The sequence below is a fragment of the Dendrobates tinctorius genome, unplaced genomic scaffold, assembly GCF_039654945.1.
Source record: "Dendrobates tinctorius isolate UK_male_01 unplaced genomic scaffold, ASM3965494v1 ptg000251l, whole genome shotgun sequence".
NCBI classification, from domain to species: domain Eukaryota; kingdom Metazoa; phylum Chordata; class Amphibia; order Anura; family Dendrobatidae; genus Dendrobates; species Dendrobates tinctorius.
In genome coordinates, this window is record NW_027361918.1 from 6,405,568 (window position 1) to 6,428,481 (window position 22,914).

The 22,914-nt window shown below is 49.7% G+C and overlaps 1 protein-coding gene across 1 annotated transcript in view; it reads right to left on the minus strand.

The window, feature by feature from the left end:
• LOC141065365 (tyrosine-protein kinase-like) overlaps nt 1-22,914 on the minus strand; it is a 102,286-nt gene that overhangs the window by 17,344 nt on the left and 62,028 nt on the right. Inside the window, exon 6 of the mRNA XM_073557808.1 lies at nt 1,399-1,454. Coding sequence (XP_073413909.1) covers nt 1,399-1,454 — 56 coding nt within the window. The remainder of the gene's footprint in view (nt 1-1,398; nt 1,455-22,914) is intronic.

Here is a 22,914-nt window from a genome sequence, read left to right on the forward strand (position 1 = left end):
GGAGGTACTGATGCATAAGGAGACACTGATGTGTGAGGAGGCACCGACGTGTGAGGAGGCACCGACGTGTGAGGAGGCACTGACGAATGAGGAGGCAATGACATGTGAGGAGGTACTGACGTGTGAGGAGGCACTGACGTGTGAGGAGGCACTGACGTGTGAGGAGGCACTGATGTGTGAGGAGGTACTGACGTGTGAGGAGGCACTGACGTGTGAGGAGGCACAGACGTGTGAGGAGGCACTGATGTGTAAGGAGGTACTGACGTGTGAGGATGCACTGACATGTGAGGAGGTACTGACGTGTGAGGAGGTACTGACGTGTGAGGAGATGCTAACGTGTGAGGAGATGCTAACGTGTGAGGAGGCACTGACGTGTGAGGAGGCACTGACGTGTGAGGAAGCACTGACATGTGAGGAGGCATTGACATGTGAGGAGGTACTGACGTGTGAGGAGATGCTAACGTGTGAGGAGGCACTGACGTGTGAGGAAGCACTGACATGTGAGGAGGCGCTGATGTGTGAGGAGACGCTAGCGTGTGAGGAGGCACTGACGTGTGAGGAGGCACTGACGTGTGAGGAAACACTGACGTGTGAGGAGGCACTGACGTGTGAGGAGGCACTGACGTGTGAGGAGGCACTGACGTGTGAGGAGGTACTGATGCATGAGGAGACACTGATGTGTGAGGAGGCACCGACGTGTGAGGAGGCACTGATGTGTGAGGAGACACTGACGAATGAGGAGGCAATGACATGTGAGGAGGTACTGACGTGTGAGGAGGCACTGACGTGTGAGGAGGTACTGACGTGTGAGGAGGCACTGACGTGTGAGGAGGCACTGACGTGTGAGGAGGCACTGATGTGTGAGGAGGTACTGACGTGTGAGGATGCACTGACATGTGAGGAGGTACTGACGTGTGAGGAAGTACTGAGATGTGAGGAGGTACTGACGTGTGAGGAGATGCTAACGTGTGAGGAGGCACTGACGTGTGAGGAGGCACTCACGTGTGAGGAGGCACTGACATGTGAGGAGGCATTGACATGTGAGGAGGTACTGACGTGTGAGGAGATGCTAACGTGTGAGGAGGCACTGACGTGTGAGGAAGCACTGACATGTGAGGAGGCGCTGATGTGTGAGGAGACGTTAGCGTGTGAGGAGGCACTGACGTGTGAGGAGGCACTGACGTGTGAGGAAACACTGACGTGTGAGGAGGCACTGACGTTTGAGGAGGCACTGACGTGTGAGGAGACGCTAGCGTGTAAGGAGGCACTGACGTGTGAGGAGGCACTGACGTGTGAGGAGACACTGACGTGTGAGGAGACACTGACGTGTGAGGAGACACTGACGTGTGAGGAGGTGCTGACATGTAAGGAGACACTGACATGTGAGGAAACACTTACCTGGACGGCGAAGTCCACCATCTGTGGAAATGGCAAATCCTTCATCTTCTGATGAGCTGAGAAAGAAAATACCAAATATATCACTATCCAGACCCTGCACGATGGGGGTGATAGTACGAGATCTACAGGACGATGGGGGTGATAGTACGAGATCTACAGGACGATGGGGGTGATAGTACGAGATCTACAGGACGATGGGGGTGATAGTACGAGATCTACAGGACGATGGGCAGCACAGTGGCTCAGTGGTTAGCACTGCAGCCTTGCAGCGCTGGGGTCAAATCCCACCGAGGACAATATCTGCACAGAGTCTGTCTGTTCTCCCCGTGTTTGCGTGGGTTTCCTCCGGGTTCTCCGGTTTCCTCCCACATTCCAAAGACATACTGATAGGGTCAAAATGCAGATTGTGAGCCCCATTGGGGACAGTGATGATTATGTGTGCAAAACTGTAAAGCGCTGAGGAATATGTTGGCACTATTTAAATAAAGAGTATTTTTTATTATTATGGAGCTTATGGTAGGACATGTACCCGATGATTGGGGTTATGGTAGGACATGTACCCGATGATTGGGGTTATGGTAGGACATGTACCCGATGATTGGGGTTATGGTAGGACATGTACAGGATGATTGGGGTGATAGTATGACAGGTACCCGATAATTGGGGTTATGGTAGGACATGTACCCGATGATTGGGGTTATGGTAGGACATGTACCCGATGATTGGGGTTATGGTAGGACATGTACAGGGTGATGAGGGTGAAAGTATGACAGGTACCCGATGATTGGGGTTATGGTAGGACATGTACCCGATGATTGGGGTTATGGTAGGACAGGTACCCGATGATGGGGGTGATAGTATGACAGGTACCCGATGATTGGGGTTATGGTAGGACAGGTACCCGATGATGGGGGTGATAGTATGACATGTACCCGATGATTGGGGTTATGGTAGGACATGTACCCAATGATTGGGGTTATGGTAGGACATGTACCCGATGATTGGGGTTATGGTAGGACATGTACCCAGTGATTGGGGTTATGGTAGGACATGTACAGGGTGATGAGGGTGAAAGTATTACAGGTACCCGATGATTGGGGTTATGGTAGGACATGTACCCGATGATTGGGGTTATGGTAGGACATGTACCCGATGATTGGGGTTATGGTAGGACATGTACCCGATGATTGGGGTTATGGTAGGACATGTACAGGATGATTGGGGTGATAGTATGACAGGTACCCGATAATTGGGGTTATGGTAGGACATGTACCCGATGATTGGGGTTATGGTAGGACATGTACCCGATGATTGGGGTTATGGTAGGACATGTACCCGATGACTGGGGTTATGGTAGGACATGTACCCGATGATTGGGGTTATGGTAGGACATGTACAGGGTGATGAGGGTGAAAGTATGACAGGTACCCGATGATTGGGGTTATGGTAGGACATGTACCCGATGATTGGGGTTATGGTAGGACAGGTACCCGATGATGGGGGTGATAGTATGACAGGTACCCGATGATTGGGGTTATGGTAGGACAGGTACCCGATGATGGGGGTGATAGTATGACATGTACCCGATGATTGGGGTTATGGTAGGACATGTACCCAATGATTGCGGTTATGGTAGGACATGTACCCGATGATTGGGGTTATGGTAGGACATGTACCCAGTGATTGGGGTTATGGTAGGACATGTACAGGGTGATGAGGGTGAAAGTATTACAGGTACCCGATGATTGGGGTTATGGTAGGACATGTACCCGATGATTGGGGTTATGGTAGGACATGTACCCAATGATTGGGGTTATGGTAGGACAGGTACCCGATGATGGGGGTGATAGTATGACAGGTACCCGATGATTGGGGTTATGGTAGGACAGGTACCCGATGATGGGGGTGATAGTATGACATGTACCCGATGATTGGGGTTATGGTAGGACATGTACAGGGTGATGAGGGTGAAAGTATGACAGGTACCCGATGATTGGGGTTATGGTAGGACATGTACAGGGTGATGAGGGTGAAAGTATGACAGGTACCAGATGATTGGGGTTATGGTAGGACATGTACCCGATGATTGGGGTTATGGTAGGACATGTACAGGATGATTGGGGTTATGGTAGGACATGTACAGGGTGATGGGGGTGATAGTATGACAGGTACCCGATGATTGGGATTATGGTAGGACATGTACCCGATGATTGGGGTTATGGTAGGACATGTACCCGATGATTGGGGTTATGGTAGGACATGTACCCGATGATTGAGGTTATGGTAGGACTTGTACCCGATGATTGGGGTTATGGTAGGACATGTACGCGATGATTGGGGTTATGGTAGGACATGTACCCGATGATTGGGGTTATGGTAGGACATGTACCCGATGATTGGGGTTATGGTAGGACATGTACAGGGTGATGAGGGTGATAGTATGACAGGTACCCGATGATTGGGGTAATGGTAGGACATGTACAGGGTGATGGGGGTGATAGTATGACAGGTACCCAATAATTGGGGATATGGTAGGACATGTACCCGATGATTGGGGTTATGGTAGGACATGTACCCGATGATTGGGGTTATGGTAGGACATGTACCCGATGATTGGGGTTATGGTAGGACATGTACCCGATAACTGGGGTTATGGTAGGACATGTACCCGATGACTGGGGTTATGGTAGGACATGTACCCGATGACTGGGGTTATGGTAGGACATGTACCCGATGATTGGGGTTATGGTAGGACATGTACCCAATGATTGGGGTTATGGTAGGACATGTACAGGGTGATGAGGGTGAAAGTATGACAGGTACCCGGTGATTGGGGTTATGGTAGGACATGTACCCGATGATTGGGGTTATGGTAGGACATGTACCCAATGATTGGGGTTATGGTAGGACATGTACCCGATGATTGGGGTTATGGTAGGACATGTACAGGGTGATGAGGGTGAAAGTATGACAGATACCCGATGATTGGGGTTATGGTAGGACAGGTACCCGATGATGGGGGTGATAGTATGACAGGTACCCGATGATTGGGGGCATGGTAGGACATGTACCCGATGATTGGGGTTATGGTAGGACATGTACCCAATGATTGGGGTTATGGTAGGACATGTACAGGGTGATGAGGGTGAAAGTATTACAGGTACCCGATGATTGGGGTTATGGTAGGACATGTACCCGATGATTGGGGTTATGGTAGGACATGTACAGGGTGATGAGGGTGAAAGTATGACAGATACCCGATGATTGGGGTTATGGTAGGACATGTACCCGATGATTGGGGTTATGGTAGGACATGTACAGGGTGATGAGGGTGAAAGTATTACAGGTACCCGATGATTGGGGTTATGGTAGGACATGTACCCAATGATTGGGGTTATGGTAGGACATGTACAGGGTGATGAGGGTGAAAGTATGACAGATACCCGATGATTGGGGTTATGGTAGGACATGTACCCGATGATTGGGGTTATGGTAGGACAGGTACCCGATGATGGGGGTGATAGTATGACAGGTACCCGATGATTGGGGTTATGGTAGGACATGTACCCGATGATTGGGGTTATGGTAGGACATGTACCCGATGATTGGGGTTATGGTAGGACATGTACCCGATGATTGGGGTTATGGTAGGACATGTTCAGGGTGATGGGGGTGATAGTATGACAGGTACCCGATGATTGGGGTTATGGTAGGACATGTACCCGATGACTGGGGTTATGGTAGGACATGTACCCGATGATTGGGGTTATGGTAGGACATGTAGCCGATGATTGGGGTTATGGTAGGACATGTACCCGATGATTGGGGTTATGGTAGGACATGTACCCGATGATTGGGGTTATGGTAGGACATGTACCCGATGATTGGGGTTATGGTAGGACATGTACCCGATGATTGGGGTTATGGTAGGACATGTACCCGATGACTGGGGTTATGGTAGGACATGTACCCGATGATTGGGGCTATGGTAGGACATGTACAGGGTGATGAGGCTGATAGTATGACAGGTACCCGATGATTGGGGTTATGGTAGGACATGTACCCGATGATTGGGGTTATGGTAGGACATGTACCCGATGATTGGGGTTATGGTAGGACATGTACAGGGTGATGGGGGTGATAGTATGACAGGTACCCGATGATTGGGGTTATGGTAGGACATGTACCCGATGACTGGGGTTATGGTAGGACATGTACCCGATGATTGGGGTTATGGTAGGACATGTAGCCGATGATTGGGGTTATGGTAGGACATGTACCCGATGATTGGGGTTATGGTAGGACATGTACAGGATGATTGGGGTTATGGTAGGACATGTACAGGATGATTGGGGTTATGGTAGGACATGTACAGGGTGATGGGGGTGATAGTATGACAGGTACCCGATGACTGGGGTTATGGTAGGACATGTACCCGATGATTGGGGTTATGGTAGGACATGTACCCGATGATTGGGGTTATGGTAGGACATGTACACGATGACTGGGGTTATGGTAGGACATGTACCCGATGATTGGGGTTATGGTAGGACATGTACCCGAAGATTGGGGATATGGTAGGACATGTACAGGGTGATGAGGGTGATAGTATGACAGGTACCCAATAATTGGGGTTATGGTAGGACATGTACCCGATGATTGGGGTTATGGTAGGACATGTACCCGATGATTGGGGTTATGGTAGGACATGTACCCGATGATTGGGGTTATGGTAGGACATGTACCCGATGACTGGGGTTATGGTAGGACATGTACCCGATGACTGGGGTTATGGTAGGACATGTACCCGATGACTGGGGTTATGGTAGGACATGTACCCGATGATTGGGGTTATGGTAGGACATGTACAGGGTGATGAGGGTGAAAGTATGACAGGTACCCGATGATTGGGGTTATGGTAGGACATGTACCCGATGATTGGGGTTATGGTAGGACAGGTACCCGATGATGGGGGTGATAGTATGACAGGTACCCGATGATTGGGGGTATGGTAGAACATGTACCCGATGATTGGGGTTATGGTAGGACATGTACAGGATGATTGGGGTTATGGTAGGACATGTAGCCGATGATTGGGGTTATGGTAGGACATGTACCCGATGATTGGGGTTATGGTAGGACATGTACCCGATGATTGGGGTTATGGTAGGACATGTACCCGATGATTGGGGTTATGGTAGGACATGTACCCGATGATTGGGGTTATGGTAGGACATGTACCCGATGACTGTGGTTATGGTAGGACATGTACCCGATGATTGGGGCTATGGTAGGACATGTACAGGGTGATGAGGCTGATAGTATGACAGGTACCCGATGATTGGGGTTATGGTAGGACATGTACCCGATGATTGGGGTTATGGTAGGACATGTACCCGATGATTGGGGTTATGGTAGGACATGTACAGGGTGATGGGGGTGATAGTATGACAGGTACCCGATGATTGGGGTTATGGTAGGACATGTACCCGATGACTGGGGTTATGGTAGGACATGTACCCGATGATTGGGGTTATGGTAGGACATGTACCCGATGATTGGGGTTATGGTAGGACATGTACCCGATGACTGGGGTTATGGTAGGACATGTACCCGATGACTGGGGTTATGGTAGGACATGTACCCGATGACTGGGGTTATGGTAGGACATGTACCCGATGATTGGGGTTATGGTAGGACATGTACAGGGTGATGAGGGTGAAAGTATGACAGGTACCCGATGATTGGGGTTATGGTAGGACATGTACCCGATGATTGGGGTTATGGTAGGACAGGTACCCGATGATGGGGGTGATAGTATGACAGGTACCCGATGATTGGGGGTATGGTAGAACATGTACCCGATGATTGGGGTTATGGTAGGACAGGTACCCGATGATGGGGGTGATAGTATGACAGGTACCCGATGATTGGGGGTATGGTAGAACATGTACCCGATGATTGGGGTTATGGTAGGACAGGTACCCGATGATGGGGGTGATAGTATGACAGGTACCCGATGATTGGGGGTATGGTAGAACATGTACCCGATGATTGGGGGTATGGTAGGACATGTACCCGATGATTGGGGTTATGGTAGGACATGTACCCGATGATTGGGGTTATGGTAGGACATGTACCCAATGATTGTGGTTATGGTAGGACATGTACAGGGTGATGAGGGTGAAAGTATGACAGGTACCCGATGATTGGGGTTATGGTAGGACATGTACCCGATGATTGGGGTTATGGTAGGACATGTACAGGATGATGGGGGTGATAGTATGACAGGTACCCGATGATTGGGGTTATGGTAGGACAGGTACCCGATGATGGGGGTGATAGTATGACAGGTACCCGATGATTGGGGTTATGGTAGGACATGTACTCGATGATTGGGGTTATGGTAGGACATGTACTCGATGACTGGGGTTATGGTAGGACATGTACCCGAAGATTGGGGTTATGGTAGGACATGTACCCGATGATTGGGGTTATGGTAGAACATGTACCCAATGATTGGGGTTATGGTAGGACATGTACAGGGTGATGAGGGTGAAAGTATGACAGGTACCCGATGATTGGGGTTATGGTAGGACATGTACCCGATGATTGGGGTTATGGTAGGACAGGTACCCGATGATGGGGGTGATAGTATGACAGGTACCCGATGATTGGGGGTATGGTAGGACATATACCCGATGATTGGGGTTATGGTAGGACATGTACCCAATGATTGGGGTTATGGTAGGACATGTACAGGGTGATGAGGGTGAAAGTATTACAGGTACCCGATGATTGGGGTTATGGTAGGACATGTACCCGATGATTGGGGTTATGGTAGGACATGTACCCAATGATTGGGGTTATGGTAGGACATGTACAGGGTGATGAGGGTGAAAGTATGACAGGTACCCGATGACTGGGGTTATGGTAGGACATGTACCCGATGATTGGGGTTATGGTAGGACATGTACAGGATGATGGGGGTGATAGTATGACAGGTACCCGACGATTGGGGTTATGGTAGGACAGGTACCCGATGATGGGGGTGATAGTATGACAGGTACCCGATGACTGGGGTTATGGTAGGACATGTACCCGATGATTGGGGTTATGGTAGGACATGTACCCGATGATTGGGGTTATGGTAGGACATGTACCCGATGATTGGGGTTATGGTAGGACATGTACAGGGTGATGGGGGTGATAGTATGACAGGTACCCGATGATTGGGGTTATGGTAGGACATGTACCCGATGACTGGGGTTATGGTAGGACATGTACCCGATGATTGGGGTTATGGTAGGACATGTAGCCGATGATTGGGGTTATGGTAGGACATGTACCCGATGATTGGGGTTATGGTAGGACATGTACCCGATGATTGGGGTTATGGTAGGACATGTACCCGATGATTGGGGTTATGGTAGGACATGTACCCGATGATTGGGGTTATGGTAGGACATGTACCCGATGACTGGGGTTATGGTAGGACATGTACCCGATGATTGGGGTTATGGTAGGACATGTACCCGATGACTGGGGTTATGGTAGGACATGTACCCGATGATTGGGGTTATGGTAGGACATGTAGCCGATGATTGGGGTTATGGTAGGACATGTACCCGATGATTGGGGTTATGGTAGGACATGTACAGGGTGATGGGGGTGATAGTATGACAGGTACCCAATAATTGGGGTTATGGTAGGACATGTACCCGATGATTGGGGTTATGGTAGGACATGTACCCGATGATTGGGGTTATGGTAGGACATGTACCCGATGATTGGGGTTATGGTAGGACATGTACCCGATGACTGGGGTTATGGTAGGACATGTACCCGATGATTGGGGTTATGGTAGGACATGTAGCCGATGATTGGGGTTATGGTAGGACATGTACCCGATGATTGGGGTTATGGTAGGACATGTACAGGGTGATGGGGGTGATAGTATGACAGGTACCCAATAATTGGGGTTATGGTAGGACATGTACCCGATGATTGGGGTTATGGTAGGACATGTACCCGATGATTAGGGTTATGGTAGGACATGTACCCGATGACTGGGGTTATGGTAGGACATGTACCCGATGACTGGGGTTATGGTAGGACATGTACCCGATGATTGGGGTTATGGTAGGACATGTACCCGATGATGGGGGTTATGGTAGGACATGTACTCGATGACTGGGGTTATGGTAGGACATGTACCCGATGATTGGGGTTATGGTAGGACATGTACCCGATGATTGGGGTTATGGTAGGACATGTACCCAATGATTGGGGTTATGGTAGGACATGTACAGGGTGATGAGGATGAAAGTATGACAGGTACCCGATGATTGGGGTTATGGTAGGACATGTACCCGATGATTGGGGTTATGGTAGGACAGGTACCTGATGATGGGGGTGATAGTATGACAGGTACCCGATGATTGGGGGTATGGTAGGACATGTACCCGATGATTGGGGTTATGGTAGGACATGTACCCAATGATTGGGGTTATGGTAGGACATGTACAGGGTGATGAGGGTGAAAGTATTACAGGTACCCGATGATTGGGGTTATGGTAGGACATGTACCCGATGATTGGGGTTATGGTAGGACATGTACCCAATGATTGGGGTTATGGTAGGACATGTACAGGGTGATGAGGGTGAAAGTATGACAGGTACCCGATGATTGGGGTTATGGTAGGACATGTACCCGATGATTGGGGTTATGGTAGGACATGTACAGGATGATGGGGGTGATAGTATGATAGGTACCCGATGATTGGGGTTATGGTAGGACATGTACCCAATGATTGGGGTTATGGTAGGACATGTACAGGGTGATGAGGGTGAAAGTATTACAGGTACCCGATGATTGGGGTTATGGTAGGACATGTACCCGATGATTGGGGTAATGGTAGGACATGTACCCAATGATTGGGGTTATGGTAGGACATGTACAGGGTGATGAGGGTGAAAGTATGACAGATACCCGATGATTGGGGTTATGGTAGGACATGTACCCGATGATTGGGGTTATGGTAGGACAGGTACCCGATGATGGGGGTGATAGTATGACAGGTACCCGATGATTGGGGTTATGGTAGGACATGTACCCGATGATTGGGGTTATGGTAGGACATGTACCCGATGATTGGGGTTATGGTAGGACATGTACAGGGTGATGGGGGTGATAGTATGACAGGTACCCGATGATTGGGGTTATGGTAGGACATGTACCCGATGACTGGGGTTATGGTAGGACATGTACCCGATGATTGGGGTTATGGTAGGACATGTAGCCGATGATTGGGGTTATGGTAGGACATGTACAGGATGATTGGGGTTATGGTAGGACATGTACAGGATGATTGGGGTTATGGTAGGACATGTACAGGGTGATGGGGGTGATAGTATGACAGGTACCCGATGACTGGGGTTATGGTAGGACATGTACCCGATGATTGGGGTTATGGTAGGACATGTACCCGATGATTGGGGTTATGGTAGGACATGTACCCGATGATTGGGGTTATGGTAGGACATGTACCCGATGATTGGGGTTATGGTAGGACATGTACCCGATGACTGGGGTTATGGTAGGACATGTACCCGATGATTGGGGTTATGGTAGGACATGTAGCCGATGATTGGGGTTATGGTAGGACATGTACCCGATGATTGGGGTTATGGTAGGACATGTACAGGGTGATGGGGGTGATAGTATGACAGGTACCCAATAATTGGGGTTATGGTAGGACATGTACCCGATGATTGGGGTTATGGTAGGACATGTACCCGATGATTGGGGTTATGGTAGGACATGTACCCGATGATTGGGGTTATGGTAGGACATGTACCCGATGACTGGGGTTATGGTAGGACATGTACCCGATGACTGGGGTTATGGTAGGACATGTACCCGATGACTGGGGTTATGGTAGGACATGTACCCGATGATTGGGGTTATGGTAGGACATGTACCCGATGATGGGGGTTATGGTAGGACATGTACTCGATGACTGGGGTTATGGTAGGACATGTACCCGATGATTGGGGTTATGGTAGGACATGTACCCGATGATTGGGGTTATGGTAGGACATGTACAGGGTGATGAGGATGAAAGTATGACAGGTACCCGATGATTGGGGTTATGGTAGGACATGTACCCGATGATTGGGGTTATGGTAGGACAGGTACCTGATGATGGGGGTGATAGTATGACAGGTACCCGATGATTGGGGGTATGGTAGGACATGTACCCGATGATTGGGGTTATGGTAGGACATGTACCCAATGATTGGGGTTATGGTAGGACATGTACAGGGTGATGAGGGTGAAAGTATTACAGGTACCCGATGATTGGGGTTATGGTAGGACATGTACCCGATAATTGGGGTTATGGTAGGACATGTACCCAATGATTGGGGTTATGGTAGGACATGTACAGGGTGATGAGGGTGAAAGTATGACAGGTACCCGATGATTGGGGTTATGGTAGGACATGTACCCGATGATTGGGGTTATGGTAGGACATGTACAGGATGATGGGGGTGATAGTATGACAGGTACCCGATGATTGGGGTTATGGTAGGACATGTACACAATGATTGGGGTTATGGTAGGACATGTACAGGGTGATGAGGGTGAAAGTATTACAGGTACCCGATGATTGGGGTTATGGTAGGACATGTACCCGATGATTGGGGTTATGGTAGGACATGTACCCAATGATTGGGGTTATGGTAGGACATGTACAGGGTGATGAGGGTGAAAGTATGACAGATACCCGATGATTGGGGTTATGGTAGGACATGTACCCGATGATTGGGGTTATGGTAGGACGGGTACCCGATGATGGGGGTGATAGTATGACAGGTACCCGATGATTGGGGTTATGGTAGGACATGTACCCGATGATTGGGGTTATGGTAGGACATGTACCCGATGATTGGGGTTATGGTAGGACATGTACAGGGTGATGGGGGTGATAGTTTGACAGGTACCCGATGATTGGGGTTATGGTAGGACATGTACCCGATGACTGGGGTTATGGTAGGACATGTACCCGATGATTGGGGTTATGGTAGGACATGTAGCCGATGATTGGGGTTATGGTAGGACATGTACCCGATGATTGGGGTTATGGTAGGACATGTACAGGATGATTGGGGTTATGGTAGGACATGTACAGGATGATTGGGGTTATGGTAGGACATGTACAGGGTGATGGGGGTGATAGTATGACAGGTACCCGATGACTGGGGTTATGGTAGGACATGTACCCGATGATTGGGGTTATGGTAGGACATGTACCCGATGATTGGGGTTATGGTAGGACATGTACACGATGACTGGGGTTATGGTAGGACATGTACCCGATGATTGGGGTTATGGTAGGACATGTACCCGAAGATCGGGGATATGGTAGGACATGTACAGGGTGATGAGGGTGATAGTATGACAGGTACCCAATAATTGGGGTTATGGTAGGACATGTACCCGATGATTGGGGTTATGGTAGGACATGTACCCGATGATTGGGGTTATGGTAGGACATGTACCCGATGATTGGGGTTATGGTAGGACATGTACCCGATGACTGGGGTTATGGTAGGACATGTACCCGATGACTGGGGTTATGGTAGGACATGTACCCGATGACTGGGGTTATGGTAGGACATGTACCCGATGATTGGGGTTATGGTAGGACATGTACCCGTTGATTGGGGTTATGGTAGGACATGTACCCAATGATTGGGGTTATGGTAGGACATGTACAGGGTGATGAGGGTGAAAGTATGACAGGTACCCGATGATTGGGGTTATGGTAGGACATGTACCCGATGATTGGGGTTATGGTAGGACAGGTACCCGATGATGGGGGTGATAGTATGACAGGTACCCGATGATTGGGGGTATGGTAGAACATGTACCCGATGATTGGGGTTATGGTAGGACATGTACCCAATGATTGGGGTTAAGGTAGGACATGTACAGGGTGATGAGGGTGAAATTATTACAGGTACCCGATGATTGGGGTTATGGTAGGACATGTACCCGATGATTGGGGTTATGGTAGGACATGTACCCAATGATTGGGGTTATGGTAGGACATGTACAGGGTGATGAGGGTGAAAGTATGACAGGTACCCGATGATTGGGGTTATGGTAGGACATGTACCCGATGATTGGGGTTATGGTAGGACATGTACAGGATGATGGGGGTGATAGTATGACAGGTACCCGATGATTGGGGTTATGGTAGGACAGGTACCCGATGATGGGGGTGATAGTATGACAGGTACCCGATGATTGGGGTTATGGTAGGACATTTACTCGATGATTGGGGTTATGGTAGGACAGGTACCCGATGATGGGGGTGATAGTATGACAGGTACCCGATGATTGGGGTTATGGTAGGACATGTACCCGATGATTGGGGTTATGGTAGGACATGTACTCGATGATTGGGGTTATGGTATGACATGTACTCGATGATTGGGGTTATGGTAGGACATGTACCCGATGATTGGGGTTATGGTAGAACATGTACCCAATGATTGGGGTTATGGTAGGACATGTACAGGGTGATGAGGGTGAAAGTATGACAGGTACCCGATGATTGGGGTTATGGTAGGACATGTACCCGATGATTGGGGTTATGGTAGGACAGGTACCCGATGATGGGGGTGATAGTATGACAGGTACCCGATGATTGGGGGTATGGTAGGACATGTACCCGATGATTGGGGTTATGGTAGGACATGTACCCAATGATTGGGGTTATGGTAGGACATGTACAGGGTGATGAGGGTGAAAGTATTACAGGTACCCGATGATTGGGGTTATGGTAGGACATGTACCCGATGATTGGGGTTATGGTAGGACATGTACCCAATGATTGGGGTTATGGTAGGACATGTACAGGGTGATGAGGGTGAAAGTATGACAGGTACCCGATGATTGGGGTTATGGTAGGACATGTACCCGATGATTGGGGTTATGGTAGGACATGTACAGGATGATGGGGGTGATAGTATGACAGGTACCCGATGATTGGGGTTATGGTAGGACAGGTACCCGATGATGGGGGTGATAGTATGACAGGTACCCGATGATTGGGGTTATGGTAGGACATGTATCCGATGATTGGGGTTATGGTAGGACATGTATCCGATGATTGGGGTTATGGTAGGACATGTACCCGATGATTGGGGTTATGGTAGGACATGTACAGGGTGATGGGGGTGATAGTATGACAGGTACCCGATGATTGGGGTTATGGTAGGACATGTACCCGATGACTGGGGTTATGGTAGGACATGTACCCGATGATTGGGGTTATGGCAGGACATGTAGCCGATGATTGGGGTTATGGTAGGACATGTACCCGATGATTGGGGTTATGGTAGGACATGTACCCGATGATTGGGGTTATGGTAGGACATGTACCCGATGATTGGGGTTATGGTAGGACATGTACCCGATGATTGGGGTTATGGTAGGACATGTACCCGATGACTGGGGTTATGGTAGGACATGTACCCGATGATTGGGGTTATGGTAGGACATGTACCCGATGACTGGGGTTATGGTAGGACATGTACCCGATGATTGGGGTTATGGTAGGACATGTAGCCGATGATTGGGGTTATGGTAGGACATGTACCCGATGATTGGGGTTATGGTAGGACATGTACCCGATGATTGGGGTTATGGTAGGACATGTACCCGATGATTGGGGTTATGGTAGGACATGTACCCGATGATTGGGGTTATGGTAGGACATGTACCCGATGATTGGGGTTATGGTAGGACATGTACCCGATGATTGGGGTTATGGTAGGACATGTACCCGATGACTGGGGTTATGGTAGGACATGTACCCGATGATTGGGGTTATGGTAGGACATGTACCCGATGACTGGGGTTATGGTAGGACATGTACCCGATGATTGGGGTTATGGTAGGACATGTACCCGATGATTGGGGTTATGGTAGGACATGTACAGGGTGATGGGGGTGATAGTATGACAGGTACCCAATAATTGGGGTTATGGTAGGACATGTACCCGATGATTGGGGTTATGGTAGGACATGTACCCGATGATTGGGGTTATGGTAGGACATGTACCCGATGATTGGGGTTATGGTAGGACATGTACCCGATGACTGGGGTTATGGTAGGACATGTACCCGATGATTGGGGTTATGGTAGGACATGTAGCCGATGATTGGGGTTATGGTAGGACATGTACCCGATGATTGGGGTTATGGTAGGACATGTACAGGGTGATGGGGGTGATATTATGACAGGTACCCAATAATTGGGGTTATGGTAGGACATGTACCCGATGATTGGGGTTATGGTAGGACATGTACCCGATGATTGGGGTTATGGTAGGACATGTACCCGATGATTGGGGTTATGGTAGGACATGTACCCGATGACTGGGGTTATGGTAGGACATGTACTCGATGACTGGGGTTATGGTAGGACATGTACCCGATGACTGGGGTTATGGTAGGACATGTACCCGATGATGGGGGTTATGGTAGGACATGTACTCGATGACTGGGGTTATGGTAGGACATGTACCCGATGATTGGGGTTATGGTAGGACATGTACCCGATGATTGCGGTTATGGTAGGACATGTACCCAATGATTGGGGTTATGGTAGGACATGTACAGGGTGATGAGGGTGAAAGTATGACAGGTACCCGATGATTGGGGTTATGGTAGGACATGTACCCGATGATTGGGGTTATGGTAGGACATGTACAGGGTGATGGGGGTGATATTATGACAGGTACCCAATAATTGGGGTTATGGTAGGACATGTACCCGATGATTGGGGTTATGGTAGGACATGTACCCGATGATTGGGGTTATGGTAGGACATGTACCCGATGATTGGGGTTATGGTAGGACATGTACCCGATGACTGGGGTTATGGTAGGACATGTACTCGATGACTGGGGTTATGGTAGGACATGTACCCGATGACTGGGGTTATGGTAGGACATGTACCCGATGATGGGGGTTATGGTAGGACATGTACTCGATGACTGGGGTTATGGTAGGACATGTACCCGATGATTGGGGTTATGGTAGGACATGTACCCGATGATTGCGGTTATGGTAGGACATGTACCCAATGATTGGGGTTATGGTAGGACATGTACAGGGTGATGAGGGTGAAAGTATGACAGGTACCCGATGATTGGGGTTATGGTAGGACATGTACCCGATGATTGGGGTTATGGTAGGACAGGTACCCGATGATGGGGGTGATAGTATGACAGGTACCCGATGATTGGGGGTATGTTAGGACATGTACCCGATGATTGGGGTTATGGTAGGACATGTACCCAATGATTGGGGTTATGGTAGGACATGTACAGGGTGATGAGGGTGAAAGTATTACAGGTACCTGATGATTGGGGTTATGGTAGGACATGTACCCGATGATTGGGGTTATGGTAGGACATGTACCCAATGATTGGGGTTATGGTAGGACATGTACAGGGTGATGAGGGTGAAAGTATGACAGGTACCCGATGATTGGGGTTATGGTAGGACATGTACCCGATGATTGGGGTTATGGTAGGACATGTACCCGATGATTGGGGTTATGGTAGGACATGTACCCGATGATTGGGGTTATGGTAGGACATGTACAGGGTGATGGGGGTGATAGTATGACAGGTACCCGATGATTGGGGTTATGGTAGGACATGTACCCGATGACTGGGGTTATGGTAGGACATGTACCCGATGATTGGGGTTATGGTAGGACATGTACCCGATGACTGGGGTTATGGTAGGACATGTACCCGATGATTGGGGTTATGGTAGGACATGTACAGGGTGATGAGGCTGATAGTATGACAGGTACCCGATGATTGGGGTTATGGTAGGACATGTACCCGATGATTGGGGTTATGGTAGGACATGTACCCGATGATTGGGTTTATGGTAGGACATGTACTCGATGATTGGGGTTATGGTAGGACATGTACAGGGTGATGAGGCTGATAGTATGACAGGTACCCGATGATTGGGGTTATGGTAGGACATGTACCCGATGATTGGGGTTATGGTAGGACATGTACCCGATTATTGGGGTTATGGTAGGACATGTACTCGATGATTGGGGTTATGGTAGGACATGTACCCGATGATTGGGGTTATGGTAGGACATGTACCCAATGATTGGGGTTATGGTAGGACATGTAGTCGATGATTGGGGTTATGGTAGGACATGTAGCCGATGATTGGGGTTATGGTAGGAAATGTAGTCGATGATTGGGGTTATGATAGGACATGTACCCGATGATTGGGGTTATGGTAGGGCATGTACCCGATGATTGGGGTTATGGTAGGACATGTACCCAATGATTGGGGTTATGGTAGGACATGTACCCGATGATTGGGGTTATGGTAGGACATGTACCCAATGATTGGGGTTATGGTAGGACATGTACCCGATGATTGGGGTTATGGTAGGACATGTACCCAATGATTGGGGTTATGGTAGGACATGTACCCGATGATTGGGGTTATGGTAGGACATGTACCCGATGATTGGGGTTATGGTAGGACATGTACCCGATGATTGGGGTTATGGTAGGACATGTACCCGATGATTGGGGTTATGGTAGGACATGTACCCGATGATTGGGGTTATGGTAGGACATGTAGCCGATGATTGGGGTTATGGTAGGACATGTACAGGGTGATGAGGGTGATAGTATGACAGGTACCCGATGATTGGGGTTATGGTAGGACAGGTACCCGATGATTGGGGTTATGGTAGGACAGGTACCCGATGATTGGTGTGATGTACCATGTCGGCAAGATATGTTTTCTGTTGCAATGTGCTAACAAATCCTCCATCCTAGGACATTGTAAACTGTCAGTAATAGGAATTCCTTCCCCCCAGGTTTTATCAACCCTGCCACTTCCTCTGGAAGAGCAGGAATGTTAATCAGCTAGACCATCTTCCTCACACCATTCTCTGGCTTCTCTCAGCTGAAAGAAAAAAAAAAGTGCGGGAACTAAACTCTTTGTTTGAAACCAGGAGTTTGAATAAAACAATAAGGGATTGTCCCGCGAAAACCATACCCAGCAGAAATATAAAAATCATATTTCTGCGATCCGAGCAGACCCAGCTTCGCTGTGGTGCCTGTTGCAAAACTCTCGGATGTCCAGAACCTGAGATATGATTTGCGCCCAAATGGACGGTCATATCGCATAGATGTTTGATGTTTTCTTGATGGGCTCATTACGCTGGGAAACATGATACCACTGATGAGTCCATACCAGCTTCTCCCATAAAGTTATAGCTAATCTAAGTTTTGTAGCCAAAACATAACTTGGATAAGAGAGGTGGGATCAACCCAGAATGCACCTCTCTGTGATGTCACATAGGAAAGTCTATAAGGCATTCCCTGGCAGAACCAGCTCAGAACAGCTTAAGTCGTCGTGCTAGAAAGATCCAGATGAGCGGAGAAGTGCAGCTCCGCCTCCACCCACCTTAGCCGCATGGTCTGCCTAAGGAACAATATGGAACTGTGAGTGTAATCTCTTTGTTTTCTCCACTTTTATTTTATACCTGTACTGTACATATTTTATGTCTCAATTTTATAGCAACTTTTATCTGTAATCACTGTCCTCTTTCGGAAAATAAATGAAATAATTATTTAGATCTGTCTCCATGCTCTAAGACTCGAACTATACGCCTTTGATAGATAATCGCTACTAATTCAAAGGGTTTGCCACGGACCCTCTTAATTTAACACTGTGAATTAAGTAACCGTGACTGGTGGCAGCGCGTTGTGTACGGCTATTACGGCTTGCTGGCAGTACAGAAGGGTCTTATATTGCTGAATAAGGGTCTGCAGCCACAGCATTGATAATTCCCTTACTGCAGAAGCCTAATTGCCGGTTCACAACAGGCAGCCCGTCCGGCGACCAATTATCCTAGGTGCAGTTCCCTGACTGACCTGAGGGTAAGGGGGGCGCCGGAGAGCTGTGAGTTCCAAAGTGGAACTGAGAAAGTGGGATATACATAAATCCCCGCAGTACTTGGAAGATTGATAGCAGTGGTGGGGCATCCAAATTAAACTCCCCCTGCGGCAAATTGTAGAGCGAGATTAGCTTGCTGGATATTTTTGTCACATGGTGCCGGTGGTGGGATAACTAAGATAAGCCCCAACGGTGCCTGTGATAGCTGTGTGCCGGCATTGTGTCACGTCCCTCCGTCCGCTGATACACCCGTGTCAGGGGTGGGATTGTGACATAGTGGTGACACAGGGTCCGCTGTCCGTCGCGTTTTGGTGGCAGCGGGACCCCCGTTAGTGTCGCCCGTAAGTAGACGAACGGCGGTGGGCTGTTCGTCACATATTGGTGGCAGCGGTGGGATGTTCGTCACATATTGGTGGCAGAGCGGTGGGATAATCCTAGAGCATTAGTGATTTGGTTTGAGCAATCATTCCTCTCACTAAAAACCTGCACGGTTCCTGCGGGAATCCTGCATCATAGGTTTTGGAGAACAGACTCAGTGGTTACTAGTTCTGAGACATTTGTGTGTACATACAAGTATTCCCTCCCATTTCTTCGTTTTTCTTTTTCTATCTTTTATTTGGCAACCATGGCGGCAAAAGGAGAACCTTGGTACAACCGGCAGACAAAGGAAGTTCTTGCTGGGTTATGCACGTACCAAGGCCTTGACGCCACGAACAAAAACAGAGCTCAAATGATCGCGGCTCTAGTGCAGCTGGACAACGACCAGAATCCAGCGAGCGCAGAAGTTGGCCCAAGTGGCAATGGGGCTGCAGCAGAGGCTCCACTCCTGAGCGCTGGCCCCACATTCAACCAGGACGGGGTGGACCCCTATCTGCAAATGGCCTTGGACGCACTCCCCGCCGAAGACAGTGATGGGCGGGTGAGGCTGATCCAGCAATATCGGCAGGAGGCCCAAGCCGAGCGTCAAGCCCAGGCTGAGAGAGCTGAGCGCCGAGCGGAGGCTGAGAGAGCAGAGCAGCGAGCCGAGAGGGAGGCGCAGAGGGCCCATGAACTGGAGGTACTCCAGCGGGGTGGGAATGCCCCCACAGCCCGAAGCAGTGAGCCCAGCAGCGTCCAGACTCCTAAACCCCGGCCAGAGCATTTTCCCGTGATGGAAAAGGATGGGGACTTGGACACATTTCTGCGAGCCTTTGAGAAAGCCTGCAGACAGTACCAGCTGCCTAGAGACCAATGGGCAAGGTACTTGACCCCAGGGCTAAAAGGCAAAGCCCTGGAGGCATTTGCTTCTCTTCCGCCAGAAGCCGATGACGACTATGACGCCTTAAAGCAGGCGCTGATCGCCAAATACCGGCTGACACCTGAGGTATACCGAAAGAAGTTCCGACACCTCCAATGTGGCCCACACGATAGCTACAGTGATGTGGTGCAAGGACTCAGGACCCACTTTGACCAGTGGATCCATGGACTGTCCGTTGAAACCTTTGAGCAGCTACGGGACCTGATGATCAAAGACCAGTTCCTGCATCTCTGCCCAGCTGAGGTCCGACAGTTCATCCTGGACCGCGAACCAACGAACGCGGACAAAGCGGCGCAGATCGCCGACAACCACGAGGCCAACCGGAAGCCCGAGACGCGGAGGCCAGTCGCCACCAGCTGGAAAGGGGGTAAGCCAGCAACCAACCCCAATGCCCCAGCTAGCCGTCCCTCCGGAGGCCCTGTCCCTGTTGCCAACAACAGGCCGGCTACTGACAGTCGCCTGTGTCACCACTGCAAGCGGCCTGGTCACTTCTCTTACACCTGTCCGGATAGGCCGAAGAACCCCCCAGCCAAGGCCCCCGGGCCCAATGCCTCTGTTCTTTTGGTGGGAGGTGTGGTTGGGAGGGCTGACGACAACGTTCAACCTGTTCAGGTGGGGGCCCGTCTTGCTACAGGCCTCAAGGACACCGGGGCTGAACGAACCCTCATCCGTCCTGGACTGGCGGCCCCTGAAGAGTTTGTTGAGGGGAAAACCCTGACTGTCACCGGGATTGGAGGCACCCGTTGTCCCTTGCCAGTGGCACGAGTTTTTCTTGATTGGGGTGCCGGGAGCGGGTTGAGGGAGGTGGGAGTGTCTGAAAACCTGCCCACTGATGTTTTATTGGGGACTGACTTGGGGAGGATGGTTGCATACTATGTCCCTGACACCCTTCCCCAAACTGATAATAAGGGTAACGTTAACCCTGATGATGTTGATTATGGGAAACTGAATGTGTTACCTGCTAATGCCTTGATGAGTAATGATGCAACTAACAACCATTCTTTCCCAAGGTATGATGCTGATGCTGATGTGAATGTACCAAAGCAAACTGATAACCATTCTTTTCCTAGGAATGATGATGTTGATGTATCTGTGCCGACTGAACACGTTAACCCTTTCTTTGAAACGGTAGATGTGTCCACAGGTACCGAGGTGCTCAGCCCCGTCACTCTGCGGAGTGAGACGGCTGAGGAACCCCTGGCAGGAGCAAGCAACGGTGCTCAAGAGAATGGGGAGGTGCATGGGGACCATGAGGAAGGTAATGCCATGCAGCTGACCAGTGCCACCGAGGAAGGTAACTGGCCCATAAGTAGCACTGCTCCTGAAGTGTTGGGGGTGGATGGGGAGGTAGAGCCCAGGGCAGCACCAGCTGGTGGGTCTGAAGAAATCCCCAGGGAGACAGCATACATAGCAGCTGTCACACGCAGTCAGAGTGCCCAGATCGCAGGTAACGCACTGTCTTCTGGACCCTCTGCTGCTACAGGAGAGACTGAACCAGAGGTGAACCCAGAGCTGGTTCCAGAGGGTCCCAGTAAAGAGGGGACCCTGACGTCACTTCTGGCAGCCTCCAGCATGGAGTTCCAGGCTGCTCTGCACTCAGATGCCAGCCTGGAGAAATTGAGAGGTCTCGCCGAGACGCCCACCTCCAAGTCTGATAAGGAGAGGGTGTTCTGGGAACGAGGAAGGTTGTACCGGGAGACAGTACCCGGAGATCCTAAAAAGGAGTGGTTGAGGGAAAGACAGCTGGTCGTCCCCTATCAGTTCAGAACTGAGTTGTTGCGGATTGCCCATGAGATTCCACTCGCTGGACACTTGGGGATCAGCAAAACAAAGGCACGGCTGTCTCAACACTTCTATTGGCCCAAGATGGGGACAGATGTAACACACTACTGCCGCTCCTGTGCCACCTGTCAAAAAGTGGGTAAGGCGGGGCCTGCTCTTAAGGCTCCCCTTATTCCTTTGCCGGTGATAGAGGAGCCTTTCCAGAGAATCGCGGTGGACATTGTAGGACCGCTGTCCGTCCCCAGCAGCTCCGGAAAGCGATACATTCTCACCGTGGTAGACTACGCTACCCGGTACCCAGAGGCAGTAGCTCTGTCTTCAACCAGGGCAGATAAGGTGGCTGACGCACTGGTGACCATCTTTTCAAGAGTAGGATTTCCCAGGGAGATGCTTACCGATC